The 23,848-nt window shown below is 48.3% G+C and overlaps 1 protein-coding gene across 2 annotated transcripts in view; it reads right to left on the bottom strand.

Moving 5' to 3' along the window:
- The window catches only part of JCAD (junctional cadherin 5 associated), a 79,093-nt gene that overhangs the window by 26,586 nt on the left and 28,659 nt on the right, over positions 1–23,848 (bottom strand). Inside the window, exons 1-2 of one of the 2 annotated variants that reach the window (XM_044228932.1) lie at positions 14,755–14,806; positions 1,341–1,679 (exon numbers count right to left, since the gene is read on the bottom strand). In XM_044228932.1, coding sequence (XP_044084867.1) covers positions 1,341–1,621 — 281 coding nt within the window. In that variant the 5' untranslated portion in view covers positions 1,622–1,679; positions 14,755–14,806. Of the gene's footprint in view, positions 1–1,340; positions 1,680–14,754; positions 14,807–23,848 lie in introns of those variants that run through there. The other variant, XM_044228931.1, reaches the window with a different exon arrangement.

The following is a 23,848-nucleotide window of genomic DNA, read 5'->3' as shown; positions in this document are numbered from 1 at the left end:
CCTTTCCATCCCGGTTTCCTCCTGAACCGGCCACATCCGCGGTCGAAGACACGGCACTCACATGGCAGCGTCACTGCTCGGACCAGCCTGGGTACTAGGAGGGCAACCGATCGCCTTTGCTTTCACTCGAGAACCAAGGTGCCGAATGCTCTACGTTTTTTTTTTTTTTAAGATTTTATTTATTTATTTGACAGAGAGAGAGAGAGAGAGAGAGAGATCACAAGTAGGCAGAGAGAGAGAGGAGGAAGCAGGGTCCCTGCCGAGCAGAGAGCCCAATGCGGGGCTCGATCCCAGGACCCTGAGATCATGACCTGAGCCGAAGGCAGAGGCTCAACCCACTGAGCCACCCAGGCACCCCTGGAATGCTCTATATTTTAAGAATAAAACCCCTCCCATTTTCACGATCCCTTCTGTGAAAAGGTGACTTTGAACCATGGAAGGCAGGTTCCTGGTCTTGAGACTGAATTCACTCCATTTTTTGGTTTGCTTGGTGTTTTGTTTATTTGTTTCCCTTGAAGACCAGCCTCTGCTTCCATTTGTGTCGTCGGTTATGCACAATTACAGGACACGCTCTGCCCCCACAGAGCCCTCCTCCCCCAGGCTGAGCCTGGTCCCCACACAGCACTGAAGACAAACACACTTTTATGAAGTGATGACAGGGTTTCCTCTCGGTTGAAACTGTGTGCGTGGGGGTCGCAGGCCTCCTCTCCCGTGCTGGCTCTGTGGCCGGCTGCCCGGAGTCCCTCTCTTTTAGCCCCCCTTCCCCAGCCAACCCGCCTTCTTTTTGGTCCTAAGAAACACCCGCAGATACAGCTGTGTTCAGACGGGACACCCACAGTGGGGCCAGTGTGTGCGAGGGAAAGATGGGTCAGAAGCCAGTGGAATTACATGAATATGCAAGAAGAAAGGGTTTCTTCTTCACACACAGAGGGGAAGACACAGCTCTTTCAACTCTGCGACGTACGCAGGATTGAAACCTATTTATAAGGAAGCCTAATGGATTGGGAATGTGCGCCCGACAGGAACTAGCTTTTACGGAGTTTTGACATGATTCGTAGCTGAGGCAATCCGAGGGGCTTCTAAGGGCAAACGGAGGGGCGGTTAGAATGCCGTGTGTCTCGTGTGATAGAATTCATAGAATTCATTTACTGGCCTGTGGCCAGGCCCCGCGCGCCGTGCTGCTGGGACAGCCCACATACCCCCGTGGAAGGAGGTGTTTTGTCTCTCACCCTCTCCTTGCCTGGCTCCTGCCAAACACACGGCATGCGGGGACCTGACTTCTGCACCCACTGCCAGATCCCCAAGACAAAAGGCCATGGTGGGGTCGCACTGACTCTTACCCCAGCTCAGGAGCTCTGGGAGCTGAAGCGCTCTGGGGCTCTCCATGGGCTCTGGGAGTGTGGTGGCTGTTCTCTGAGGTGCTCGCGTGGCCCTTCCCCTGGGACGGCTTGCTGCGTGGGAGGGCGGCCCGGCCGTTGTCGCACCCGTTGGGCAGGTCCTGGCCAGCTCTGGCGTGGCTCCTGGCTTGCCGGCGGCCCTTGCGCTCATCCCCGGGGGGCGCAGGGATGCTCCGTGACACCTTGTACCCGTGAGAAATCAGGAGGTCTTCTACGCTGTACATAATGCACCCGCTTCATCAAAGCCCAGCCCCTGGGACCGTCGCGCTGGCAGGACCCACACTGCAGGGACGACAGAGAAAGGGTTTGTGAGGAGTCGCCGGGGGTCCCCGGAACGCGCCTGACACCTCCCGCTCCCTTTACTCCGACCAAAACCAGAGCCCGGTTATGCACACAGCGCAGTGGCCGCCCCGGCCGGGAAGCGCAGAGGCTCTACCTGAAGTCGGTCTCCATCCCACGGAGCCGGAGAGGGCGGACGTGGCCGGAGACCTGCAGGCCCCACCTGCTGCCGGGGCCTGCTGGAGCAGAGTCTGGACCAGTGTTTAAGCAACGAGATGATTAACAGTGTCCACCACTCCCTCGCCCCCGTTCTCTGAAAACACTGGGCATAAGCAGCCAAGACAAAATAAACACGGGTTCGGAAGCTGCAGTTTCGACCGGGAGTTTCTAAAAAGAGCGGGGACCAGTGCTGGCTTCACCCCCTGACACTTCGCGCTGCCGTCCCGAGCCTACCTCTGGCTTCCCGGGGTGAGCCCCGAGCCAGGAAGGGCAGCTGGGGAAGCCTCTGGATGGCACCACAGCGGGGACCCCACATGTCTCCCTTCACCCGGGAAATCTGCAAGAATCACATTTTTCCCTCAAGAAGTCTTGCGGCAGCTTTCCCGCCTCTCTGAGCCCGGGGTGGCCACATCCCAGCTCCCCGCAGGGTACACGAATTCCACTGCGCCTCCTTCCCTGGGGCCACCATCCGAAGGCCCCAGTGCTGCTGAGAACAAAAGGAACAAGGAACTTGGGAGCCCGGTGCAAAAACAGGTGGGGCTGCCATGTTTATTTTTACATGAGGGAATCTTCTTTCCTGTGTCTTCCGGTGGCTCTGGGGATGGGCTGCGGGGCCGGCCGGGGAGCACGCAGAGGCCCGGCCTGGAAGAGCTGCCCCAGCGGGCCCCGCGCCAGCCCCAGGCCGCCGGTGGGCGGAAAGCGCGCGGGGGCAGCCCCCGGGAACAATGGCCAGGAAACGCCTGCTGGCCTGGGTGCAGGTGAAAGGCAGACACATGTGCTTCCTGCCGCTGCACAATCTGACGGGGGCCCACTGCCCTTCTGCTGACCAGGCACGTTCTCGCTCCTCATCACATGCTGGACGACCGGGGCCCAGAAGCCCCGGCTGTCAGCACGGGGAGCATCGGACTTTGGAAGCGGTCGATTTCCCATTAGGTCGCCCCATTTCATGAAAGGCTGACGAGCCCGGGCGGTTACTGCCCAGTCCTGCCCTCCTGACACTCCTGCTACAGGCCTCGCAGGGGTTGGGCCACTTGGGTCGTTCACACAGAAATGGAAGGACCAGAGAGGCGAGCATTTGCTCTCTGATTCAACCGAGCACGTCACTGGACTACAGTCTGCAGGAGAACGTGATCCCACGACGAACACAGGGCTAGGGGAGCAACGAGGCCAGGGTCCTCGTCTGGTCCAGGGCTACCCCCCTCCCCGGCACCCAGCACACGGTAGGCTCTCTCAGATACGAGAACGCACAGATACGAGAAAGGGACATCCCAGCTGGGTTTTGGAGAGTGACAAGGAGCTCACTCTATCAACTGCGTGCTTGGGTGTACGAGAGGGAATATAGACTTGGGGAACGATGATCTCAGAAGTAAAGAAATGACACACCAGCAAAATCCTGGTGGCCTACACCAGGGAGGGTCCCCACCCTGACTGGCTGAACGTCACACGTCCAGGGGGCACCAGAGTTAACAGGGGAAGTTGGGCCTCACCACACTCAGCTTCTCCCTCTCATACTAGGTCCGGCTCTTTCAAAGCCAATGGCGCTGTCCTCCAAGTGGCCGCGCCGCGCTCACAGGAGTGGACGGCGGCCACCGCAGAGCCTGCGGGGCTGCGGTCCGCTGCCGGGGGGAAGGAGCAAAGGCCGCACGAAGCACGCATGTGTGCATCGTCCTCCTGAGGCAGGAGTCGGTCTAGTCGGTCTAGTCTGGCCACGTCAGCACGCTTGCTCTGCTTCGCAAGCCCTCGAGGGGCATGAAAACCCAGTCAAGCCATCTTCCGAAAAATACTCCAAGTCGAAGAGCCATAACTTGACCTTACAGGTCTGAGGTCAAAAGTGTACCTCAAACTCAACACACACGAAACAGGCAAACACATCAAAAAATGGGCAGAAGATATGAACAGACACTTTTCCAATCAAAACATACAAATGGCTATCAGACACATGAAAAAATGTTCATCATCACTAGCCATCAGGGAGATTCAAATTAAAACCACATTGAGATATCACCTTACACCAGTTAGAATGGCCAAAATTAACAAAACAGGAAACAACATGTGTTGGAGAGGATGTGGAGAAAGGGGAACCCTCTTACACTGTTGGTGGGAATGCAAGTTGGTGCAGCCTCTTTGGAGAACAGTGTGGAGATTCCTCAAGAAATTAAAAATAGAGCTTCCCTATGACCCTGCAATTGCACTCCTGGGTATTTACCCCAAAGACACAGATGTCGTGAAAAGAAGGGCCATCTGTACCCCAATGTTTATAGCAGCAATGGCCACGGTCGCCAAACTATGGAAAGAACCAAGATGCCCTTCAACGGACGAATGGATAAGGAAGATGTGGTCCATATACACTATGGAGTATTATGCCTCCATCAGAAAGGATGAATACCCAACTTTTGTAGCAACATGGACGGGACTGGAAGAGATTATGCTGAGTGAAATAAGTCAAGCAGAGACAGTCAATTATCATATGGTTTCACTTATTTGTGGAGCATAACAAATAGCATGGAGGACAAGGGGCATTAGAGGGGAGAGGGGAGTTGGGATAAATTGGAAGGGGAGGTGAACCATGAGAGACTATGGACTCTGAAAAACAATCTGAGGGGTTTGAAGGGGCGGGGGGTGGGAGGTTGGGGTACCAGGTGGTGGGTATTATAGAGGGCACGGCTTGCATGGAGCACTGGGTGTGGTGAAAAAATAATGAATAATGTTTTTCTGAAAATAAATAAATTGAAAAAAAAAAAAGTGTACCGATTACTGGAAACGCGCAACTTGTTGTCTCACAGAGGCTCGCAGCCCGTGGGGAACAGGAGTACGAAGCACAACAGCGTGGGCGCACGTGGGTGGGCCGAGACGAGAGGGGGTGACCCGCGAGCCCCACGACCCAAACGAGTGTTCCCAGTCCACAAGGACTTCTCTCCCTTCGGCCGACTCTCTGCACCTTCTGATCCCAACTCAGAGCTGGGGTTTCTCCTCGTTTCCACACCCCTGCTCGGCGTCGCCGCTCCCCTGGAGCCGATTTCTGAACAGCTACGTGGTTCTTCCTGATCCCGATCGGACTCAACTTACTCCCTTACTCCATCCTCATCTACGGAACACTTAATGGGCTGCCTCGAGAGGCAGCAAGCGCCCCATCACGGACACATCGGTCCCAGCGGCCACCAGGAGAAGACAGTGACGTGCTGAGGAGACGGGCCTCCAGTGAACTGCTGGGCAAAACGCTGTCCCTTTTCGAGTTTCTCTCCGACCCTGAGACACCAGCATTCTCAATCAATAGTATTTGATCTGATCGCCACCCACCAACTCAAGGCACTGCTGTAAAGACAAACACAAAGCAAAACCCGACATAAAAGTCAGTTACTGTAACAAGGATTTAACAACCTGGAAATGCAGACGCACAGTTCAAGTGTGCAGTATGGCGTGTGATGCTCCACCCGCCCGAGCTGGGACCCTGCCGGCAGTGGCTAACCGCACCAGACCGCAGTTTTCTGGCCTGCAGAATGGCACGGCTGCTCTCTTCCATCCCACCAGGCTGTTCTGAGGACCGAATAAGATCTTGTGACAGTGTAAGTCGCCACGCAGACACGAGACGGTGGATTTAGCATGCTACAGTGGCCTTAGTTTGTCTCTGAAGAGTTACTTGCCTTATGAAAAGACTTCACATTCGTTATTAATTTTCACTTTGAAATTCAGACCATTTCCCAATTCCTCTTGTATCACTTAGGATGTAACTTTTGATTTCCAAGGTCATACCTTCTTTATATCACCCATATGTCTTGTCTCTTGCGAATGGACACTTCGACCTCCTTCCAAGTCACTTAGAACAGTGTTATCTTATACAGTCTGAAACACTAAGACACAATTCCTGAGCACCTATAATGCACGAGGCCCTGCAACGATAATAATGCATAAGACATATTCTTTGTCCTTAAGAATCCTACTGTCTTGCTATACAGACTGGAGGGAAATAAGCAGAAGGGACCCTAACCTGATCTCAAGGGGTCAAGGAAGCTTCTGGAAGATTGCTTCTAAGCCAAACTAATTCTCCACATCAAGGCAGACCCACACTGTAAGTATGATTTTCCAGGCGGCTCACTTAAGAAAACTTTTCCTTTGTTACTTCTGTTTCCTTGTAGCAAATACTCCTAGTGGAACATCTCGGGAGAGTGGTTACAAGAGTGCAGGTGTCCACATACAATCTCAGCTATGGGGGAGCTTCTAGCATGGCTGGACCCGAACACAACAAGAGACGAATGAACCCACTTTAAATATCTTTTTCATTCCACGAATATCTAAATACCATTTATACAGAGGGAACATTTAACCCAAGAACAAACAACTTTATTTCATTATATGCCCTCAGCAAACTTCAAAGGTAGCCATGAATGTCTCCACTTTACAGACAAGAAAATTGAGGCTGAAGGCCTGAGCTTGGAAGCACACATCTGAGGTTCAAACCAAGGTCTGTTTAGCTTCAAAGCCCTTGCTACTTGCTACTATTTTAGGCTCACCCATCTAAAGTTCCTTCCTATCAAACAATAGAAGTTTCTTAATTTACTAAATAATGCATAAAAATAAACAAGAAAAGATGAAGTCATGGCGGCATTAAAATGGAAACTATATTTAAAAAGAAAAAAAATCTCCTTTGTTCCACTGGATTAGGATGGCTCTTCTACAGGATTCCTTCCTTATGCACACCAGGCACACACATGTACGTACATACATGCACACCTGTATGCACATACGCGTACACATGCACAGGGCCGTCGCCTCACTTGACTGTGGTATTTTTTTTTTAATTAAAGATTATTTATTTATTTATTTATTTGACAGAGAGAGAGAGAGAGAGATCACAGGTAGGCAGAGAAGCAGGCAGAGAGAGAGAGGGAAGCAGGCTCCCTGCTGAGCAGAGAACCCGATGCAGGGCTCGATCCCAGGACCCTGAGATCATGACCTGAGCCGAAGGCAGCGGCTTAACCCACTGAGCCACCCAGGCACCCCTTATTGTGGTATTTTGATGTCAGGGCTTGTATTAATTTTAAATGCTCAGTAATAGAATTCATTCACAAATAGACCGTGTCCTTGCTTCATGACCTTCAGCGGACCTCAGATCATTTTTGGTTTCAGGGTCCTACAGAGCTATCGAAAAACTTGCTGGGGGACTCTGAGAAGCAGACAAACTACATCCGTGATAAATGGATGGGAAAGGAGTGAGTAACTTTTAGGAAAAAAAAAAAAAAAAAACTAAATTCTAAAAGAAAAATGATTGATATAGAAACAGTCACTCTACGTATAACACGGATAGAATTTGCATCTCGTGAGAGCAGGCACTGGGAAACCACAGGAGTGGGCAAACGGGAAAGACTGCCTGACAGTCAGTATGGTGGGGAGGTGGAGGATGAAAGCGGTTAGAGCAAGGACAGACGTGGGGACAAGTAGTTACAAGTCTCTTTACTGAACGTGCACAGGTGGTAACAGGGGATGGGGAAAAGGAGTTCAAGTACATGGATTCTAGTCTTTTTAATTTATTGAAAAGGAGTTCAAGTACATTTATTCTAGTCTTTGGTGACTAAGCTAATGGTCATTTCATTGAGGAGAAATAAATCACAAATAACCAATAGCTATTGGTTGGAGGAGATGACAGGTAATTTGATTTTAATTTAACCAACCCAGTCCCATAAAATTTTCTTTTTCCCAAATCACTTTCAGGTGGATTTTCATCTGATTATTTGTCTCATCCAAAAAATGAGAATGAGATCACTTTCAGTAATCTTATTTTGTGGAAGATTTCTACATTCTTTAAATATCAGCCTGGAGTGTTTAGGCGCAGGGATGCCCGCCCCTTCGCTGTGGGGGAAGATTCTGCCACTCCTTGCGGCTCGGTACTATCTGTTCTGGTGAACTGAGCCTGAGACACTGCCCCAAAGAGGGAAGCTCCTTGGGCTTCAGTCTTCCCCAGAAGAAGTAAAATAAAGTTGAACAAGAGGTTCTTCGGGGTCCTTCTAGCTCTAGCCATCTGTCCCTCTCCTGAGCCTGTTTACCCTTGTGACAAGCAGCATGCCTTTCTAAGTCAGCTGGCCACAGGAACAAGGAGACAGCTTGTGGCCATGACAGAGAACAAAGCTAAGGAGGTCATGTGAAGAAAGAACCTCTGACCTTGGCCCCATCACCACCCAGAAAGGCCAACCAAGAGAGCGAAGCTATATGGCCACACGGGGAGAAGAGGTAGCAGCGGGGGTGGGTGCGGAGGCCGCAGGGTACAGCAGCTAGCAAGTCTCCATCCAGAGGTCCCAGAGCACAGTACTGGGCACGTCTTCCAACTTATGTTACTCAGGACACTTGCTTTACACTGACCGTGCGAGGCACAGGGCTCGGGGCTGGAGATGAGAAAAACAAGGGCTGGAGATGAGAAAGACCAGCCCCATCCACACCCTCCCCTGCAGACACTGTGGTCTATGTTGTGGTGTGTCCATTAGCACACGCTCACCATCAGAGGTGGAGGTGGGCAAATGAATATTACTTTGTAACATGTACCGTTTCCTCCTCCCTTTACATTTATAAACATAAAAATAGTTTTTATTCTCATATTTACAGTCATAAGGCTCCCCAAGGCAGTGAAATAAAACTATTAAAAAGCGCATTAGAGGGGCGCCTGGGTGGCTCAGTGGGTTAAGGCCTCTGCTTTCAGCTCGGGTCATGATCCCAGGGTCCTGGGATCAAGCCCCACATCGGGCTCTCTGCACGTCAGGGAGCCTGCTTCCTCCTCCTCTCTCTCTCTCTCTCTCTCTCTCTCTGGCTGCCTCTCTGCCTACTTGTGATCTCTGTCAAATAAATGAATAAAATCTTTAAAAAATGCATTAGATAAACCAAAACTTTCCTTCCTTTTTAAAAATTGCCTAAAACATGAACTGAAAATTAATAAAGGAAAGAGAAAAATACCCAATTAAAAATGTAAAACAGATGTTTACTCTGACTAGTAATCAAAGATATGTAAATTAAACCAAAATGCTATTATTCACTGATCATATTACTGAAGCTTTTAGAAGGCAGTATTTGTTGTAGGTGAGGGCATGATGGGCTCTCCTATTTGTGGGTGTATGACTGTGTTGGGGGGGGTCTGTTGTAAATGGGTATTTCCTTTCTTAAAAGTGATTGATATGCTATAAAATCTTCAAAAATCTGTGACTCTGCGGGCTAATAATCTTTTATCTTGGAATCCATCCTACAGAAATAATCAGAAATACCCACAAAGTCATCTATAAACATATTTACTCGTCTTAATTATGATAAATAAAAAATTAGACCAAATAAATGTCCATTTTAGATATGATTTAAAAATCCTAATACACCCATATGGTAGACGTGGATATGTATATGTATGTATCAAATTATGTTTCTGAATATACAATGGCACAGGGAAATGCTCACAGTACCATATTAAATGGTAAAGACAGGCTACATAACCTTATGTTAAATACAATAGTAATTTCTCTCTCTCACACACACACACACACACACACACGGGAGAAAAAAACACCAAAGAAAACATATCAAATTATCAAAGGTGGTACTGCATTCTGGTTGTTTCTTTTTTTTTATGTCCTTATTTACACTTCACTATATTTTATGATGTCCTGTCATGAAATATATTTGGTAGAACCGTATGAAGTTGCCATGTTGCAGGAAAAAAAAGGTCAGATATTGGCACTTTCATGTACTTTAATCTGATATGATATCACCATCAGAAGAAAATTTAGGGGCGCCCGGCTGGCTCAGTCAGTACAACAGGCAACTCTTGATCTTGGGGTTGGGAGTTAGAGCCCTACATTGGGGGTTGGGTTTACTTTAAAAATAAATATTAAAAAAAAATTTAAGAACCGTTTCTTAAGTAGGATTAAGAAAATGTATGTTTGAAAATTGGAAGACTTCATGAAAATAAAAGAAACACTGAAGAATAAATGAACTTTGAATTATGTAAGGTTCTATGTGTCTAGTATATAGTACATGTGTCATATCTGCTACAGAGATTCTTAACCTGTTTCCAGTGAGCCAAAAGTTACACGTTCTGCTAATAAAATCTAATACAAGATTACAAACAGCATTCCAAGGGTCTTGATTAGACATTGTTACTCTTCTTGAAAACCTAAAACTTCTCAGCTATATTCACTGACATTCCATACTTAAGATGTAATTAGTCCCTCAAATTGTTGGCAGTTCACTGTAAATACTTCTTCAGCTGACAACTTCTCAGTCTAATGTTATGATGAATATATAACAAAGTACTTTCTTTAAACAAGAGGTAAATAGCTACGACCTAAAACAAAGCAGAATGGGACTCATTGCTAACTGATAAATGGACATGAATGCTTTCTGTGGGTTTCTTTTTTGAATCGTAGAACTATGTGTGTTATTATGAGCAACAGGATTGCCACTTCTCTTCCCAGTCTTAATAATTCAGTCGAGAACTCCAGAGTCCCAGCTGAAGTGCCGGGCCAGTAAGTACTCACACACCCTGTTCCCATCGCACACCAGTGTGATGGCCAGCTCTGGCCAGAGCCCTCAAGTTGTTAAAGTCTCCTAAACATAAAAAGCGTATTTAATCTGTGAAGTAATAATTTTAGTAGAGCCAACATCACTGAGTTAAGTTTCTTTAAGGTGACAAAAAAAAAAAAAAAAAAAAGGAAGGGGGAGGTGGAAAACTTGGGTCTGAGATCAAAAGGATCCTGGAATGCTAGTCTTGCTGGGTTGGGTCAGTATCAAGGCATTGATTCCAAAACACAGAGAAAGAGAAGGGAAGTACCAAATGTTATGCACTTTATTTTTTTCATAAATATTATCTCTTCTGATTTTTTGCCTTTCCCCCCAAGACTTGTGTGAACACACCCAGAAGCGCACATACACCCGCGCACCCCATCACCTTTTTCACTCTAACTTCTGCCGCTATTGCTTTGGCGACCTCACCCTTTTATGAGACCCTAAGCACCTCAGTAACATTTCTGGAAGATTAGCAGTCATTAAGAAAAGGAGTGAAATTGGATAAGATTTTTTAAATCTTCTGGAATTTTTGGCTATTTGTAAAAATGACTATAAAACTTCGATTAGCATGGAATCCCACTACCATCATGTAAATCAAACTCCATGTGTTAAGATTCCTGATATGGTCTATTTAACTTAAAACACACTAGTTTTCTTTTTAAATATCTTTTGGATAAAAGAACCAAGGTTTTATTATAATGTTAAAGTTTAAATGATTTCCTATAACTTGTACATTATTTTCTAATTGCAAAAGTCATGTAAAGTTATACTAGCAGTAAACAATGCAAAATTCAGTGTTTCAATAAAAAGTAAAAGTTCCCAGTAACCCCACTCTGCCAAGCAACAGTCTGGTTTCCATTTCTCCTACTACTCTTTGTATATACCTACAGTTGTTTTCTGCCTCTTCCCCCTTTTTTTTTCTCCTTTGAAATATATCTTGGTATCTCTTCATAATAAACTATTTCATTTATGTACAAAAGAAACAAGCTTAGAGGTAAGCTACAGAAAGATCACCAAGAAGCAGCAAATTACAAGGATATTTTGGGGTCTGATAATTCATCTTTACCAGCTTGGCCTGACTGTTCCCAACTATATTACCTACAGAAAGTTTTTGGAAAAATATATTTAAAGAAAGCAAAGGTAACAATCCAAATTTTATTTGACAGACAAGATCATAAGCAGACAGAGAGGCAGACAGAGGGGTGGCGGGGGCGGGGGGAGCAGGCTCCCTGCTGAGCAGAGAGCCTGATGCGGGGCTTGATCCCAGGACCCTGAGATCATGACCTGAGCAGAAGGCAGAGGCTTAACCCACTGAGCCACCCAGGCGCCCTACAATCCAAATTTTAAACAAGATATCATCAATTTAAATCAAGATAATTGAGATTTTAGTATCAGGGTGGTTCCTACAGTTTTTCAATGACTTTTAGCATTTTAAAGGCTATATCTAAGAACTGGAGACAGACCTCGCCTCCCCTATGCACTGGCCCCAGCAAGTGATTGTCCCTCAGCATTCCTTAACTCCATAGGCTCTTGAAACAAAGCACAATAGCAAGGTTTTAATGAGCGAGATAACCCCTGCCATCCAAAAGGTGAAAAACAACATCTGTTAAAAAACCAAATAAAGCACAGTAATGGGTTCAGCACAGGCCTGAAATAGGATTTCAGGGAGATAGTCTTCCCTTATCAAAATCAAAACCACAACAGAACAATTGTTTCAAATCCAACGCTCTGTGTTCTAAACTCTCCCTAGATTAATTAGCTGAAATCCCGCCAAGCTCATTAAAAGAGAAACTCTAAACTCCTGCAGCAGGGTTGGTGTTTACTGTCCTCCTAGACTAGAGGACTCTCCAGCGAGGACAATGAGAACTTGGCGGAACCACAGACTTCTGGGCTTTCTTTACTGATAGCATTTCTAGTTTATTTTTAAACTGCACTTAAAAAAAAATTATACTCCAAGGATCTTTTCAGATTTGTTTGTTTGGTTTTTAAACTGAAAAACTGGTCCTTATTTATTCTCCTTATGTACCTCCAATCTCTAGTTGCATTTTATAGCTATTGATCGATAGGCCATAAGCTTCTAGAGTCTGACTACTCAGATGGGTCATTAGATAACTCTGATTAGATTGTCAAGCCTCCAGAGCATGTGAACACTCAGGCACTTTTAAGTTATATTCCAAGGAGGCAGAAAGACAAAATTCTCTCTCTCTTTTTTTTCTGGCACAGACTTTCTCCATCCACCCAATCCCCTTAAATCTCTTGGGCCTGCCAAGGGCCTGACCTTCCATTCTCTGTAGCACGGGAGTAAAGTTTGTCAGGAGGAAGGCCCAGCAGATTAAGGCCTCCTTCAACAAATATTTGCTCACCCACTCTTGGGGAAGTGAAACTGCTACATGCTGTCTGCCCAGAGAAATAATTAGGGACCTTCAGGACCGCTGGTCAGCTGGTAGCCAAGATTAAGGCACTTAATATCAAGGTAAATACATTATGTTGAAAGCCACACAACAGTAGAAACCAAATGAATTTACTGAATTTTCAATTTCACACGCAAACCATCACAACTCCCCTGAACTAGAATTTGCATGGGATTTCTAAAACAACGATACATACTTGCCTTGCTACATGGTCTTAATCCAGTCATCTTAAATTCTAAAACTTCCTGGCATCAGACACTGTTTTCCTGAAGTTTAGCCTGTGACCACTCAGGTTTGAATACTGAGTCTGCCATTTTTGTCTAAGTATTTCTGGTGGTCTGAATCCTATGTCCCTCTACTCCCAGGAATCCTCTGCTCCCCCCACCCCCACCCCCATCTTCCAACCTTCATCTCAAATCAAATTTCTTTGCAGACCTGAAAAAACAAGCAAGAGACTAAGGACATGAAGATGTAGGGAAAACCTTGCAGCTGTATGGTCAAGGGGACTTCATCCCTCTCCCCAAGACAGACCAGGCAAATAGACTGAGGGAGGGACAGCGAGCACGGGGGTAGGGGGAGGAGAGGCAGAGGATGGGGGTGGAGGGGAGGGTGTTTTGCCTAAGCTAGTTGCCCCAAAGTCCTCTGCCCCTACAGAGTACTGATGAGCAAGGAACAGGGCAGGACCAGGCTGCGCTGGCGTAGAGTTCTCGTTTTTTAAAATGTTTTTCTCCAGTAGTGAAATCACAGCTTCTTTTTCAGACCCCCAGAAGAATCCGAGGCGCTGGGCACTACCTCCAGTGACAGGAAGCAAGAAAGGAGAGCTTTCTGCTGTAGGTGCTGAACCCCACTGTGGCCAGGGCATCTAGGCAAAACCTGGCATTCTAGGGTGATCTGATGGCGATTGGGAGGTTGGGGGGGCGGTGACGAGGGTGCTCAGGAAATCGGTGTGCGGAGACCTGGGCGGGCAGCCGGGCAGCCCGGCAGGCAGCCCGGCAGGCAGCCCGGCAGGCAGCCCGGCAGGCAGGCTCCAGATCCCATAAACGAGCTGATTAAGGAGATTTACAGCACTCTCAGGCGGGGCTCTTTCCTTTCTCCCACCCCTTTCTCTCTCTCTCTTTTCTTTCTTTTTCTTCTTCTTTTTTGGTGGTGGTGTGGGGTGGGGGTGGGGGGTGCTTAACCACCAGCTGCCCGGGGCCGGGCCGCCCCAGGCACTTGCTAGGAAGCGGCGGCGATTAGCGCCCTAATCCCGGGTCCTGACCCCGCAGAGAGGGGCGCGCAAGGCCCGGCAGAGACCCGAGCAGGGAGCGCGGGGCGCGGCGACGAGCTCTCAACGTCCCGCGGGCTGGTCCGGACGGCGCGCGGGGTGAGGGGGGAGGCGGGGAGGTGGCCACTGTGGGAACCGGGGACCGCTGGGACGCTGAACAGTGGCTGTCAGTTCCTGGGGCGATGTCCGCGAAGTCGGGGCGCGCAAGCGAAAGAGGGGATTGGTTGGAGCCGGGCTGGCGGGGAGGACGCCGAGAGGGAAGCCCGCGACCCCCGCCGTCCCGGGCCCTCCCTGCGCAGGGGGCCAAGCGAGCGCTAACGCCGGCCGCGGCCCTCGGCGCCGGACCCTGGAGTCCCGCACCCCGGCTGGGCACCTGAGGGACGGGGCCGCCCCCTCCCCGCAAAGCGGGCGCTCCCTCACCCCGAGGCTGCGGGCAGGGGGCTCGCGGCGGCCGGGCCGGGCACCGTGCGGGACGCCCGGGGCGGGGGTGCGCACATCCCCTAAAGCTGGGGGAGGCTCAGACCCGAGCAACGTCCGGGCTGGAGAAGTTGGGGGAGAGCGCGGGAGGCTGGGGGCGAGGCCCGCGTAGCGCCGTGGCTGCGGGCCAAATGGACGGCGGGAGTCAGGAGGGGCGAGAGACGCCGGGACTTACCGAGCGGCTCCCTCATGCTGCCCCGCGCCGCCGCCGCCGCTGCTCCGGCCGGCCGGGGACCAGCGCGACCCGCCCCGCTCGCTGCCGCCACCGCGGAGCATGCCCGGAGCCGCCGCCGCCCGCCCCACCCACCCTGGGCCTCGCCCCGCCCGGATGCCCGCCCACCGCCCGCCCCGCCCCGCCCTCCGCCCCGCCCTCCGCCCCGCCCCGCCCGCTAGGCGGTCTCCAGGCTCCAACTCTCTCCGCGGTGGGGGCGGGGGGGGGGGGTCGGCACCTGGGTGGGGAGCCTAGCTCTCCCGCCTCGTGCGGGCCCTGCCTGGGTGGGTCGTCCCAAAGGCACAGGTGAGCGGGACAGCTTTCTCTCTTCCTGTCACTTGGGTTCAGACAGCTTCGACCCTGTGCTAATGTACACACACACAGACACACACACACACACACACACACACACCAAAAATATTCACATACAGATGCATCCACATTCATGTATAATCACACAGATGCGCACCAACACATCCATATGCAGTCATATACAAACTCGCACACACATAGACACGCACACACACACACACACAAAGACCCTCGCATAAAACACACAAACACCCGTACACACCGTTTCACAAAAACACAATCACGGAAGTCGTGAAGAGCAGAAAACAGTGCCGGTGACAACAGCTTAGTGCTTGGGATTTCCTTGTTTAAAAAAAGACCTCTAAGAGTCTTAGCTGTAGGGCTCCAGGAGACTTTACAGGTCAGTCTATTCTCTCCTGGGACAGATGAGGAAACTAAGGCTGGGAGTGCGATCTGCCTAAAGGCAAGAGTAGGAGGAGGTCAGTGGGAGAGTTCAGGCTGGAATGACCAGTTACCTCCTAGCCCACTCTATGTTTCCCTGGCAGCAGTGATTAGACTGCTGCCAGGTCCATTCAAGGGCAAAAGCCTTGTACTCCGGAGGGTGGAAAAAAGACATAAAGTGTTCAATTTTGCTGATGAGTTGGGAAGAGGGAGAGGGTGTCGGCTAAGTCGAGTCCCCAGGGCTGAACATGATGGCAGAGCAGACAGGAATCCCTGCAGAACGAATTTTTAGAAAACCTCTCAGAGTTAGGGTTGTGCTCATTGTAACACCAGTAATACATAAAGTTGTTTGGCCTCTCACTGTGGACAACCCCAGTCTGAGCCCTTCATATGCATTATTTTCTGGTAATCCTCACCACAGTCTTATTGTGGGAGGGGGGGAGGGTGCAGGGGACACTAGGGCTCCGGGAGGCACACAGGAGTTGCAGAATCTGGCCAAAGACCTTTGCTCTGAACACGAGGCACAAGGAGCATATAAGCTAAGAGAGCAAAGAAAAAAAGCCAAAAACACTAGTGCTGGAGAAGAAAAACAATATGATCCAGTGCTGTGTGTGACATTATCTACAGGGCTTCTGAGTAAATCCTATCGGGGAGATGGGGCAGACAGGACAGCATGATCAGGTACTTGAGGAAGGCACAGATCCCAATTTGGGGTGCTTCTGTCCCTTTCTAGACGTGTTACTTGACTTCTGGCCTTCTCAAACTCCTCTCAGACAGAACGGGGATAAGGATTTAGTGCTCACGTCCTGGGAAAGCCGTAGTACTGCCACAGAGTGAACGTGCAGAAACTGACAGTTCCTACCATGGGTGCTTGTACTAACAGTGTTCGGTGGGCTGGAGCCACTGGGGAAGGCTTTGTGGGGGGCCCGGAAGGACAGCTGCATTGTGTCTAAGCAGAGGCGAAGGGTATCCTCTCCAGACTGAGGGAGTAAGATGAGAAAAAGAGAAAATGAATCGCAGAGGCTTTTGTGGAAAATCATAGTCCTAGGCGGTGGTGCTATTACTTCTTGCCATGAACATGTCTTTCAGGGACAGAGTGTTTCAATGACATACAATTCCCATTTGTCCTCGATTTGTCAACTCAGTGAAATAACTTTTCCTCCTTGTGGAACACCTGTACGTGTCCAGCCCTCTGCAGACCCATATGGAGCCAAATGTTCCTGCGAGATCATTTATCAGCCAGCAAACTGATTAGAACAAAATGATATTGTTGGGTTTTCTGGGTCAACCCTGCAGAAGTTGTACAATGTAACTGAAATGCTGTATGGTTGCAGTAGGAAAAAAAAAAAAAATTGAAGCGATACTAGAAACTAAGCTAAACCCACCCAAATAAAGTTTAATGAGAAATTGTGTTTCAGTGGCAAGTTTGGTAAGGGCAGATTTAATTAGAAGGAGCTAATGAGATTGAACCGCTGTGGGTTCTGAAGATGACTCTGCGATTTTGAAGATTCCTGTGGTCGCTGAGCCCTGGTTCTTTATCAGGACAACCTTGGTTCAAACTGTTTGGCTTCCCCGTTTTTCCAGCACTGATACAGCCCTAGCCCTGCTCTGCTGATTCCCAGCCATGACTAAGGCCACTAGAGATGAACAAGGGAAATGAAAACAGGACAGAACTTGGTAGAGGAGCTGGGGAGTAGGGAGGAAGGTGGGAGATTTTTTTCTGAAGATTTGAGAATAGAATAATGATGAAGGAGGTTAAGGTTGAAAAGATACATGAGTATCGGAGGGTTGGGTTGTCTGAATTACAATGTAAAAAGACAGAGGCGCAGGGGAAGGCGGTGCTTCCCCAGAGGAGGATAAAAGTTGGTAAGGTCGGTCCACCGGGCCAGTTTGCCTCACTGGTGAGCGGTACACAGTTACCAGACCCTGGACACGGCACATGAGAAACCAGCTCCACAGCCGCGTGTAGTCTCATGTCATCTATACTTGCATGTATGCGTTTGTTGGTTGTTATGTTTTTAGGAAAAAAAGGATTTTTCTTTCGGAAGTCAGGACTCTGTAACTCCGAAACCACCTGCGTCAGTTTCATTTTGACCGGCGGAAGAATCACAGTCCTTCCCCTCACCGCCCACCCCACTTTCCTGCAACTTCAGTCCCTTCCTCCTACCTCCTTGATTGGGGGAGGTTTAAACACAGGGGAGGATATCTATCTGCTGCTTCTGTGATATGTGATCTGAATTATGATTTAAACCAACGCTGAGCATGACGCCCTTAGAAACCCAGCACTGGTCCAAGGAACGTGTGTCAGGACTAGCCCTGGGTGCCTGAATGTCCCCGCCTTCCTCTGAGTCCCAGAGAAGGGATTTCACAGACTCAGGAAGGAACTCGGATTATTGAGTCATCAGGGCAGATGTGCAATGACCAGAGAAAGAATGCTTAACGGCCGCTTAAGAAAAAAGGAAAAAAAAAAAAAAAAGACAAAACCGTTGTTCCTTTAATTCCCTGCCTTTTCAAGGACCTTAAATAACCCTCCTCCCTCCTTGCTTTGGGGCTGTTTTGTGATGACCTACTATAAGGTTTCCTTTAGTTGACTTAGATATTCTTTGATGTTTTTCTTTGTCTGAAAAACACTACCAGTCCTCATTTTTTTAAAAGATTAATGTCTTTGATAAAACCTTGAAGTCCTTCTTGTTGACTCGTTTTAACAGTCAGACAATAATAATTATACAAACACTGGAACAGGTGCCAATAAACCTAATATTTTAGGTAGTGCCATGCTACATATTAATTCACAGAGTACTCTGCATAATTAATTTTAACCATGAACTAGATCTCTGTTTCTCAAAGTGCGTTCCATGGACCACCTCCTTGAGGATTAACTGGGGGTTTGATGGAGAGCCAGGTGCCTGGGACTGATCCATATCGGGCACAATCAGAATTTCTAATTACTACAGTTGAGACCCAGCAATCTACACTTTACATAAATGTCCAGTAAGTGTCCAGATGATTCTTACACACAGGAAAGTTTGAGAAGCAGGTAGAGAGCACAAGAAATAGAAATCGCATGTCAAAAGCCTAACAATGATTAGCCCACGATAAACATTCAAAAAAGACCAGAGCAATGTCCTTGGGAATAAAATTCAGGAGGTGTCTGTTAACCATTGACTTAGACAGCAATGGTCAGGGCTGTCAGGGCACCAGCCCAGACAGAAAGCTTCTAATCCTGGGAATTAAGAGAAGAATAACAAATATTTTTTAACCCTATACCTTCATTCTAAGGAAAGCGAATCTGCAGAGTTATTGCATGGGAAAATCTTTTTTGATTATTTGCTACCTCTTTGTCAGCTTTTTCCTCTCTGAGGCTACGCATTGATGGGAAACAGCCTCTCTGCCTCTCTCCCAAGCCCTGTCACCACCCTAGCAAAGGGTGGCTATTTACTCGTGGTTGACAGAACATTCCAAGCATCCCCCTGCTTGTAGGCTGCGATTCTTGGCCAGATTCATGAGGAAAATCCTGTTTTCCTATCCTCCCGGGAATGACAGTGGCTGGCTGGGATCCCACTGGTACAAGGGAGACACACATGTGGCCTCAAGAAGACAATGGTGTGGCCGGCACCAGAGTCGTCCAGACACGTGCACCCCCGAGCTGCCTCTCTTTTCATCACCCGCAGGCTCATCAGGAACCAACAAAAAGAACTCGAGCATTTTCTTTAACCCCGTCTGACTTCTCATTTAAAATAATGGGAACTAGGGCGCCTGGGTGGCTCAGTGGGTTAAGCCACTGCCTTCAGCTCAGGTCATGGTCTCAGGGTCCTGGGATCGAGTCCCGCATCGGGCTCTCTGCTCAGCAGGGAGCCTGCTTCCTCCTCTCTGTCTCTGCCTGCCTCTCTGCCTACTTGTGATCTCTCTCTGTCAAATAAATAAATAAATAAAATCTTTAAAAAAAAATGGGAACTATGTGAACAACAACAAAACAAGTTGTTTACTGACATTAATTGCAAGAAGAAAAAGAAAGAAAAGAAAGCTTCCGTTTGGGGCGAGAATGACATATTGGCCTTTTAGTGCGACGGTGATGGCTAGCCACGCAGAAATGACACCACCTTGTGCCGGACAAGTGGGAACGACCTTTTATCTAATGTTACTTCTACGCCAGAAGGCTGACTAGGCCTTGATCTGCATCCTTCCACGTCTATAAGGGCAACATCCATTACCAGAGTGGGAGGACTTTGAGGAAGAGAGGCCAGCTGAGCGTTGAAGAGAATGGGAATCTCCCTCGCCAGAAAGCGTTCTAGGACTGGGCATGTTTGCCTCCGTGAGACCCCTACAGCATTCTGTTCAAGCTGCAAGGATAGATCATGGCCTATCCTGCATTTCAGCTCCCAGATTCTGAGTTCCCAGGGGAAAGGCTCGGTCACCCCCCTCCCAAACGTGTTTTCCTCTGTTCTGCGTTTGTCTGTTTGGATCCAGGAATTACAGTGCAGGGCCCACCTGCCAGCCACAGCTGTTTCCAGCCCCCAGTGATGCAGAGCCCATTCTCCAAACCACCTTGGTACCAAACTGTCACATTCCAAGCCAGTATGTGCCCTGGCTTGGGACCGCCCCTACCACCCCAAAGCCTACTAGAATTCTTCAGACCAGCCGATCCTCAGCTTTTCCCCTAACCCTGCCGTGCCTTTTACACAGAGACCCCAATAAAGGCCGTGGTCTGTGCTTTTCCCCGTGCTCCTTTCTATCTCCTGGTGGACACTGGTGGCCCCCACCCCGCCTGTGGCCACTGCATGGCGTGTCATGCCTCGTGTTTCTAGGGGAGCTGTGAGTTACTTTACACTCGGCTTTCGGCGGCACCGACCTCTCCGCGCTGTCACTCCGTCACCTTTGTTAAATCAAGACCCAGGTACAAATCAGACCCTCTGTTTGCCCCAACCTAGCCCCATATCCTTGGCAGCTGGATGAAACAGCTGTCCATTGAGCTGAATTGGTGACTCTCTCTGAAGCGGAAAATGATCAGGAAACTCACACCGTACAAGTCCCGAGCAATAAATCCTCACCATGCAAAAGGGGCCAAAACATTCAGCTGAGGGTCAGAGTTTACCAAAGGAAAACTGGCCAGCACTTCTAAGAAAATGACTAGTTTCCTTGAATTATTTATTTGCTTGTTGTGAATCTGTTTTTTGAGTGTTACTTTTGTTTTGTCCACGTTCTGCCTTAAAAAAGTTTACTGTCCTCAAACTCTGTTTATTGACCTCTTAAGTACCTGCGGGATATACCAACCAGAAGGCATGCTAGTTGTCTCTTTGGTTTAATCCACCAGAAATTAAATTTTCTAAAAGCAATCTGTATGAAACATGCAAAAATGAGAGGACAAAGGGAGTAATTAGTAGTTTGCAGGAAGGCAACCAATGGACACGAAACATAATTCAGAGAAAAGAAAACAAATCATTAGTGAAAGTCAGCTTTTCATCAGCAATGGTTAAAAAGTAACAATAAAAGTCTGAACCCAGTGTCTCATTCAGCTAGAAAGCGGGTGAGTAAGTGCGATAGTGGCTGCAGTGTTTCTTTTGTCATCCACCCTCCCCTGATAACTTGGTTCATTCGTCCCCAGGCTTTGCCGATAAGATCCAGCAAGACTCCGCATTCCAGCAAGTGCCATCACTAGAGCCTCGGTCCTGCCTGGGAACCTGAAGTGAATGTCTGCCGTTGGAGGCTGAACGGAGCACAGTTCTGAAGTCTGCTGGAACTGCACGTACTTTCGGGTTTTGTCAAATGAGTGAATGTATTCGTTCTTTGTCTAAACATTTTTACCATCTTCCTTACGGTTCTGGATGCCGGGAATGTGCATCAGACCTTTTGCTCAAACCACCAAATACCTGAAGGTTACCATGACTAACTAGTCACAGAATGAGTACGAAGCCCGCTCTGCTTCCCCCTCTCTCTACAGCACACACTGGCACTACGGTATTATGCATTCTTGGAACAGATGATACTCATGTACACATCCAATATCCTTTCCAGAGAACCTGCCTTCTTCATGGTCAAGGGCCACCTGTTCACCAGTAGGCAAACCTTTATATAAGGTAATAGTGGATTTTATATGTTGAAGGATTAATTTAAAATGTAGAAGAATATTTCCTAGGGTGCCTGGGTGGCTCAGTAGGTTAAGCATCTGCCTTTGACTCAGGTCATGATCCTGGGGTCCTGGGATTGAGTCCCCCGCATGGGGCTCCCTGCTCTGCAGGGAGCCTGCTTGTCTCTCTTCTTCTGCCCCTCGTCCCTGCTGGTGCGCATGTGCACACACACACACACACACACACACACGAATGTCTGTGTATGTGCACACACATGCACATTCTCAAATAAATTTTTTTTAAAAAAGTGTTTCATAGTTATAAATTCTTTGCTACTACCTCATAACAAATTGTTCCATTATTATTATTATTAACTTTTCCCAGATTTCCTAATGAACTGTAGTGTGAACAGGGCACCAGCACATGGGGAAGGGAAATCCTGACAGAGTTAGGAACATGGGGACCAAAGTTAGGAATGTGGGGACCATTTGCAGGATGGCAAATCTGATTTTCAGCCATTTGATGTAAAATTTTAAGGTCTTAATAACTATGTTTAAAGGAATATATTTAAAAGTTAAAAAGGCAGGGGATCCTGGGTGGCTCAGTCAGTTAAGCAACTGACTCTTGATTTCGGCTCAGGTCATGATCTCAGGGTCCTGAGATCAGATCTAGCCACGGGTCAGCCTCTGCACAGAATCTGCTTGAGACTCTCTCTCTCCCTCTCCCTCTGCCCTTCCCCCCACTCATGCTCTCTAAATAAATAAACAAACAAATAAATAAAATCTTTAAAAGCTGAAAGATTTTCTCTGAGGTGTATTTGAAATGCCAATATAAAGATAGCAAGAAGAACCCCCATAGACACCAACGCTTGAGGAAGACCAAATCCTCTGCCTTCCTTCATAAAGGCAGGTGCCATGAACCATCTTTAGTTCCCACACAACTCTCACTGCTGAGGTAAGTCTATTTATTGAACATTCCCACTTATTAGTCTACTAATATCTCAAAATAAGCGCCTGCCTTCCTGCTGCATGGCTATGTACCCAAAGGCCTCCTTCATGCCCCTAGATGGGGAGTTCCTTCGGGGCAAGAGAGCTGAGGACAGCTGCCGTTCACAGCAGAAACCATGAAGACGAGAAGCATCACCGTCTGAATCCATCTCAGTGTGAACCCGCAGAGCTGTGGGCCATTTGCAGAAAGATGAGGGGTGCGCTGTCATTGGCCAGGAACCTAGGGGCGGGCCCGGGAACCTACCTTTTAAGCAAGTTCCCGGATTCTAATGAGCCCCGAAGGTTGAGAGGGGCAGCTCGTGACCTATCCTAATATTAACTTGCCCCTACCGGCAGGTTGTCCTGGTCCCCCCTCACCTCTGGCTCCGCAGGTCTGGTTAACCGCCAGGCAACCAGCCGCCAGGCAACCAGCTGCCCCGCTGGGGGAGCTCAGTGAGTTGACAGTAACGTGCCTCCCAGTTCCCCTGCTTGCCAGGAGGTGACATAACCTGAAGGAAGAAACACTTGGGCTCCGGGGTCAGGCAGATTTGGCTTGGAGCTCCGTGGTGCTGTTTAAGAATTGGGCGTCTTGAGTTCTCTGAGCTTCAGTTTATATGATGACAAACCACAATCCGATTTTGAGGATTAAATGAGATATTTTGTGGACGTCTTCAGCATGGAGTCAGCATTCCATAAATGTAGGCTGTTCTTTCGCTGCCCTCTTCATCGGGTTCATGTGAGAATGAATGAGGGAAATGCAGGGCACCTGGCACGTCATAGCCCTCTGCAAACACGAGCTATTAGTATCTTCAGTTTCGAGCAACTAAATATAACTTATGAGCACAGTGCCTTCATTTGTTGAGAACCAAGGGAGGAAACTATTTCTATATTCATTTGCTTTTTATAGGAAAAAATGTTACAGAGATACTAGACGATTAACAAATTTTAAGAAAGACTGTTCCACTTAGCCTTTTAGATGGAAAGCAAGATTGGCATTTCTTTCCTTTCTTCCTTCCTTCCAGACAAGGGAACTGTATCGCAGAGACCATGTGCATTCTCAGGTTAAAACAAAGTGTTAGAACTCCTTAAAAGTACTGAAATAAAGAGTTTAGCCCAGATACTATATGAAGCAGGATATTTAGAAATAGCTTCATTTTTCCAGGGATCCCAGGTATCACAAGATTCCAAGAGAACATCTTAATAAGAGCACTCTTGTTGGGGCGCTTGGGTGGCTCGGTTGGTTGAGTGATCTCA

Source organism: Neovison vison, chromosome 12 (assembly GCF_020171115.1).
Source record: "Neovison vison isolate M4711 chromosome 12, ASM_NN_V1, whole genome shotgun sequence".
Classification (NCBI taxonomy): Eukaryota; Metazoa; Chordata; class Mammalia; order Carnivora; family Mustelidae; genus Neogale; species Neogale vison.
This window is presented reverse-complemented; position numbering and strand designations above follow the sequence as displayed.